This window comes from Leptonychotes weddellii, chromosome 3, assembly GCF_054177405.1.
Source record: "Leptonychotes weddellii isolate Sample4059 chromosome 3, ASM5417740v2, whole genome shotgun sequence".
Classification (NCBI taxonomy): Eukaryota; Metazoa; Chordata; class Mammalia; order Carnivora; family Phocidae; genus Leptonychotes; species Leptonychotes weddellii.
In genome coordinates, this window is record NC_138371.1 from 121913855 (window position 1) to 121921295 (window position 7441).

At 35.6% G+C, this 7441-nt stretch overlaps 1 protein-coding gene across 12 annotated transcripts in view; it reads left to right on the forward strand.

The window, feature by feature from the left end:
• Nucleotides 1-7441, forward strand: part of CAB39L (calcium binding protein 39 like) — a 112543-nt gene that overhangs the window by 43773 nt on the left and 61329 nt on the right. For all 12 annotated transcript variants that reach the window (XM_081815446.1, XM_031032086.2, XM_081815449.1 and 9 more), the window contains one exon: nucleotides 6755-6896. In XM_081815446.1, the coding sequence (XP_081671572.1) occupies nucleotides 6786-6896 (111 nt within the window). In that variant the 5' untranslated portion in view covers nucleotides 6755-6785. The remainder of the gene's footprint in view (nucleotides 1-6754; nucleotides 6897-7441) is intronic.

The window sequence follows — 7441 nt, forward strand, 5'->3', positions numbered from 1 at the left end:
TACTTATTTTTATTCACCTATGAATTAATGATAATTGTAGATTCTTACCCTCCCACATGTCCTACCAACAATATCAAGGCTTCCTTTCAGGAATTATTTCTGATTTTTAGGATTTATTTTTTGAACTCTTGTGGGCTTGATTGCACCTCATCTTTTTATAAAATTTTTAGTAAGCATACATAATCTGTTCACACATAAATATGTTGGCTAGAGATTCAATTATGAGGCTATAGACTCTCTTTCAGAACTCTGTAGGTTTTCTCTTTGTTCTGATGACATTTAGTTTTATGGAAGTTCAAAGGCAACTTGATTTTTATCCTTTGTTGTTGTTAAGGTCATTTTGGAGGAATGAGCTTTGACAGTATAATGTTTGTTTCTTTTAAAAGCCACAAGACACTGAATTTGGGGGGTCACCATTAATCTCAACTAGAAGAGCTCTTTAAGTGACTAGATTTAGATCTTTTTTCTGCTTAAGCTGTTACATCTTTGTTGCTTCTGCTTCATTTTTTAGATTTTTCATTCTTATTGTTGGCTTCCTCCACCTCCTCCCATTGTTGTGATACCTGTTTTTATAGGATAACTTTATCTTTTCCATATCTCTGTAATATAAATATTTATAGGTGCTCAGTAAATATTTTTTGAATGAATAAATGTAGCCTGATTCATTTTTTTACCTTTCAGTTATCCTTAGTCAATTTTCCATGGGGTCATTTCTGCTCTATGAAGATTTGGATTACCGTGCTGTATTTGGGGTGTTATCTGTGTATGTGTGTATAAGTATTGGTTTTTGATCTTTTATCTGGGCCAGCTTTTAGTTTAAGTCCTTTTCTTTTTTTGTCAATTATGTCTGTTCTGTCTCTTACAGAGAACTAATTTTGAAAGCAACCTTTCCTGTCTAAGTCCACAGGGCATTTCTCCTCTTTCTTGGGCTACTCTCTCTCTCTCTCTTTTTTAAATAGAACCTATATTATTTGTTGTTTATTCTGTTTACTCACGCTTGAAAATGGAAAAGTACAACAGGGTAGTGTCAGCCTTGGGCATTTGTTTGCTGCATGGCCCACTGTCCGCGCTACGCTAGAGGGCATGTTGGTGTGCACAGCCTACATAGTTTTCAGTCTCTAAGAGGCATTCCTCTCGTGTCAGTCTTTTGGACTTAATATGCCATCTTCTCCTGTCCCTGCTTCCTGCTTTACTGAATATAACGTATATTCTAAAAAATCTGAAGTAGACTTTATGGAAAAATTCCTACTACCCTTTTATCCCCAGAAGGCACCATTTTCAGGATTCTGCCATTCTTTTTGTCTCTACCTGAAGCACTTTATCTTTGGCCATGATAGTAGGAGTTAAAGATTTAGAATGGATATGGACCAGTGATGACTCACTTGGAGCTCACTGTATATAACCTAGCTAATATCAAAGGGTGATGTTCTTTCTTTAAGAACCCACCCTTACAGTATGGAGGTTCCTCAGAAAAATTAATAATAGAACTGTCATATGATCCAGCAGTTCTACTTCTGGATATTTATCAGAAGAAAACAAAAATTTTAATGTGAAAAGATATATGCACCCCCATGTTCATTGCAGTATTATTCACCAAGAAGTGGAAAGAACCTAAATGCCAATCAATAGATGAATGGATAGGGGCACCTGGGTGGCTCAGTTGGTTGAGCGACTGCCTTCAGTTCCGGTCATGATCCTGGAGTCCTGGGATCGAGTCCCGCATCAGGCTCCCCGCTCAGCAGGGAGTCTGCTTCTCCCTCTGATCCTCCCCTCTCTCATGCTCTCTCTCTCCCTCTCTCATTTTGTCTCTCAAATAAATAAATAAAATCTTAAAAAAAAAGAATAGATGAATGGATAAAGAAAATGTGCTCTATATGTATAATTCTCTGATAAATGCTAATTCACCCATAAAAAAAGAATGAAATCTTGCCATTTGTCAATATGGATGGACCTTGAGGACATTATGCTAAATGAAATAAGTCAGACAGAGAAAGAAAAATATGGTATGAGCTCACGTATAAGTGGAATTAAAAAAAAATAAGCTCATAGATACAGAGAACAGATTGGTGGTTGCCAGAGGTAGGGGTTGGGGGTGGGTGAAATGGGTGAGGGGGGTCAAAAAGTACAAAGTTCCAGTTATAAAAGAATAAGTTCATGGGGATGCAATAAATAAAATAAGATAACTAGTATTAACGTAAATATAATGTATCTGGACTTTCTCAAAATATTTGACAGATTTGTTTTGATATCTTCATAAATGAAATGGAAAAATGAGTTAAATGATATGACTAGGTGACTTCACAGTTAGTTAGATTTTTTTAAAAAAGAATCCCCTCAATTTATAGATAGAACAAATGACACCCAGACAAGGGTGATAATTTCTGAATCACAGTGGTCAATTACCAACTCAGAACCAGATGGGGGTTTAAGTACCTTGTATTTGTTTAGTAGGTAGTACTGAGTGCCAGTTGGCTCATTTTTTAAATGACTAATGGAGTAAATGATGTGATTGGATGCACATGCAAGTGTCCTGCATGGTTGCCCAGGGAAGTAGGAAGGGCAGCCCCGGGTTTGAGGGTAATGCAGGAATGTTTTCAGTCTGGGGGTGGGGTGGGGCTGGTTATGGTCCGAGGAGAACAGAGCAGTTAGAGTTTCACCTTAATTTATAGGGGATCAGGGGCTGGAACTGCATACTTTGAAATATAGGTCTTGATTTCCCTCATAATATGGATCCCAGAATTGAAGAATAATGATCTATGAAATTTTATTTTATTTATTTATTTTTTTAAAGATTTTATTTATTTATTTGACAGAGAGAGACACAGCGAGAGAGGGAACACAAGCAGGGGGAGTAGAAGAGGGAGAAGCAGGCTTCCCACAGAGCAGGGTGCCTGATGCAGGGCTCGATCCCAGGACCCTGGGATCATGACCCGAGCCGAAGGCAGACGCCCAACGACTGAGCCGCCCAGGCGCCCCGATCTATGAAATTTTAAAAATTATTAAACTAATTTTATATTATAGTTATTATAGTAAATAGATACACTTAAAATATGAAAATAACAAATTCAAAAAAGGAGTACTGTATTGAGAGGCATTATACTGTGTGTTTTTCCCTCTGCCATATAATCCCATTGCCCCCAAAATGTTTACTTTCTCTGTTTAATAATAAGCTCCAAAGAGCAAGGATTGTATTTTTCTTGTTCATGGCTCTATCCCAAGTATTTAGCAAGGTGCCCGTGCTTAGTGCTTACTCAGATTGTTTGTTCAATGAATAAGTGAATGAATAAATGAACAAATCAACAGGCAAATAAAAAGCTGGGAGACAGCAATCTGGGAAATGGTGGCTAACTACCATGTTAACATGGGAGTCCTGAAAACATTTGTGATATTACCAGAATTAACATTAGAATTAGCTTGATACAGTGAGAACTGAGCAGAGCAATAGGTAATGGACAAAAATCATGTCATATCATATATATGATACTGTATTCTTATTTGCACTCTATTTTGATGTCAGGGAGCATTTAGTTGAAATTCTCAGTCGATTATCTTTTCCTTAGTGCAGTAGAACTACGTGAAGAAATAGAACAATTACACAAATGCATTTAGCCTTTAAAAAAAACTTCTAATGCTAAGTACTTGAACATTAAATATTTAACCTTCAAAGAATAAATGTATATTTTTTTAAAGAAAAAATGTGTAAGTGATTTAAGGACCAGATGTGTCTAGGACACTTAATTAAGACAATATCATGTCTCAATTACTCTGACTTTCTCTTTTGTGAAATAATTCATTCATTATATCATAGAACTTTTTGTAATAATAGCAGCTAAACATTATAGAGTACTTTACTTATACAAGGCCCTGTGCAAGGTGCTCTACTTACCTTTAATCCTCACAACCCCGAGAGGGAGATGTTGTCTCCATTTACAGATGGGATCACAGAGCCTTAAGGGGATCACATCCTGTGCCCAAGATCACTTAGGTAAGAAGCAACAGTTTGCTTGCTCTGCCCAACTATCTAATGATTGTTTCAGCACCCACCCTAGCTTCCACATTACATATACTTTTAAATATACTTTACCTTCATTTATTTATGTGTAGGGCTGACTACTAAAGAAAAATCTAGTGTGTCTTTATAATTTTATTCTTGAATTTTATAACAGTACATGATACAATGTTCTTCCGACTCTCTTTTTTTGCACCTGACACTACCCACTGAGAATCATTGTGATCTTCACATGCTTTATCTTTGAATGCTCTGTCAACTTTCAGTATCCACTTTAGAGGCTGACTGGAGTCTCTTAACTTGTTTTTCAAACTTACCCTTGCCCCGAGAGTGGACAAGTTCCCCTCCCACTTAGTCTCCCCACACTGGGGAGTTGAGGGACCTCTATCGAAAACAGCATTTCTTCTGAAAACAAGAATTTGAGTCTTTTGTTTTATCATCAAAATTCACACTAACCGGGCGCCTGGGTGGCTCAGTCGTTGGGTGTCTGCCTTCGGCTCGGGTCATGATCCCGGAGTCCTGGGATCGAGCCCTGCATCGGGCTCCCTGCTCCGCAGGAGGCCTGCTTCTCCCTCTCCCACTCCCCCTGCTTGTGTTCCTGCTCTCGCTATGTCTCTCTCTGTCAAAAAAATAAATAAAATCTTTAAAAAAAAAAAAATTCACACTAACCATTTTGATTTCTACTTCATAACATATATATGTCCTATTGGAATTCTTGATTACAAACAACAAATACTGAAGGAATTTATTGGAAGGATATAAGGTAGCTCACAGAATGACAGAAGTTCTAGGGAACCAGGTTTGGGAAATAGGAATCTAGGGGGATTAGGGATTTAGAACCACAGCCATAGTTATACCACAGGAATAGCTAGGTAGAGTGCTGTTATCCACTAGTGTGCACATTTGTGCATACACATTTGTAAAATATTCTCCATTGACTAATTGAATCATTGTTAATCAGAAAAATATTAGAAAAAATGGAGTTAACCCAAATGTCCATCAATAGGGTATTGGTAAAATAAATTATATAGTAATTTAATAAGAAATTGCCACATAATGATTATATGATGTATCTGTATAATAGAATACTATATTGTATACAATTATTGTAGTAGATCTAAACGTACACTCATAGAATGGTATTCAAGATACAAAAAGTGGGAAAAAGTTACAAAATACTATGTTTACTATTATTCTATTTTTCTTTTAAAATATATCTAATTTTATATGTGTGAAAAAATTCAGGAGGAACATATACCAAACTGATGTATTTGTTATCTCTGAGCAGTTGGTTAATGGAAGACTTTGATTTATTATATCATGTTTCTGTAGTGTTTGAAATATTTTTGCCAATAACTGTAAAGTACTCTCCTAACTAGAGACTTCAATTATGATTTTCTCCCTAAATACTTCCATTACAGTAGGGCAATGACAGCCACATTCAGCTTTCTCTGCTCTATGTAAATAGATGTTCTCAGAAACAAGAATTAACACTCCTTTTCCTCACTCTCCTCACCCTCTGCCATGATAGTCTTTATTTCCTCAGTGAGTATGGCCAGCTGAATGTTTGTAGAGTAAATAAAGAACAGATGAGATTTTAAATAATTTTACATTGCGATTTTGTAATTGTAGCATTAAATATTGCCTTACCACAGGATGTGGGTCCTAATCTCACTTTTGTCTTACATGTTTATCTAACACCATCGTTATTGTCAGGTTGTCAGCAGCAGCAGCATCACTCTCATTGGTTAAAAATTCTAGTTTTAAATGTAAGCTTATTCTCTAAAAGTACTCCTTTCCCATTGGGATTCTTTCTCTAATCCTTGTATTTGTATTGTAGAAAAAATTTTAAACTTTGAGTAAAAACTTTTAGGCAAAGTTTTTAAAATATGTCTTAAAATATTTATATATATTTAAATTTGGTGTAAAATGTGATGAAACTCATTTTAGTTTGATCACTATTAATGTTTCAAATTACTGAATTAAGGTTATTGAAAACATATAAGACATTTTGGTATAACAGTTTAATCACGTTAGGAGTTAAATTCATTGCAAACTGGTATAGCCACACTGGAAAACAGGTCGGAGGTTCCTCACAAAGTTGAAAATAGAACTATCCACAATCCAGCAGTCACACTACTAGGTACTTACCCGAAGAATACAAAAAGACTGATTCAAAGGGATACATGCACCCCGATGTTTATGGCAGCATTATCAACAATAGCCAAATTATGGAAGCAGCCCAAGTGTCCATCAATTGATGAATGGATAAAGTGGTATATATACACAATGGAGTATTATTCAGCCATAAAAAGAATGAAAATCTTGCCATCTGCAACATGGTTGGAGCTAGAGAGTATTATACTAAGTGAAATAAGTCAGTCAGAGAAAGACAAATACCATATGATTTCACTCATATGTGGAATTTAAGAAACAAAACAAATGAGCAAAGGGGGAAAGAAGAGAGAGAGAGAGAGAGAGGCAAACCAAGAAACAGATTCTTAACTATGGAGAACAAACTGTTGGTTACCAGAGGGGAGGTGGGTGGGGGGATGGGGGAAATAGGTGACGGGGATTAAGGAGTGCACTTGTGATGAGCACTGGGTGTTGTATGGAAGTGTTGAATCACTATATTATACACTGAAAACTAACATTACACTTACTTTAACTAACTGGAATGTAAATAAAAACTTTAGAAAAAATTTTAAAAAGTTAAATTTATGATTCTTGTTTGTTTGTTTTTAGCATTCTGTATCGGAAGAAGAGATTTCTATAGATGAAAAAAATGCCTTTGTTTAGTAAATCACACAAAAATCCAGCAGAAATTGTGAAAGGTCTAAAAGACAACTTGGCCATTTTGGAAAAGCAAGACAAAAAAACCGACAAGGTATGAACTAAAATGTTAATGTTATTATTCAAATGCGTATATTCCAAAACCAAAAACCAATGTAAAAACTTGATGAAGAATCCCAAATATGGTCTGTGATGTGCACATAAGGTCTCTATAAATACATGTAAATGGATTTCAGGTTTTATGCAATTGTTGAATCTTTTGCCTTAAACCCTTGGTTCACTATCTTGAGCCTCTGACCAAACTTGGATCCCTCTATAGACTACAGAGCTTAAAAATCTAAGGGGTTACACTGGTATAAACATTAAACTGATATGAAGGATAGAACATTTTTATTTAAAGATCACCTGATAGTTTCTATGACAGTGTAACCTCATTTTAACATTTTTTAAAGGTCCTACTAAGCAGGATTTCCTCATAGGTAAGGTTTTTTTTAGTATTTTATTCCTTCCATAGGATGTTGTATCTTATATATTCAATTTCTCTCTTAAGAGATCTATAAAATAAATATCCTTCAGTTCACAGTATCTTTCTATCCCAGTGTATAAACAATCTTGGATTCTTGTAGGGATGTAGAAATA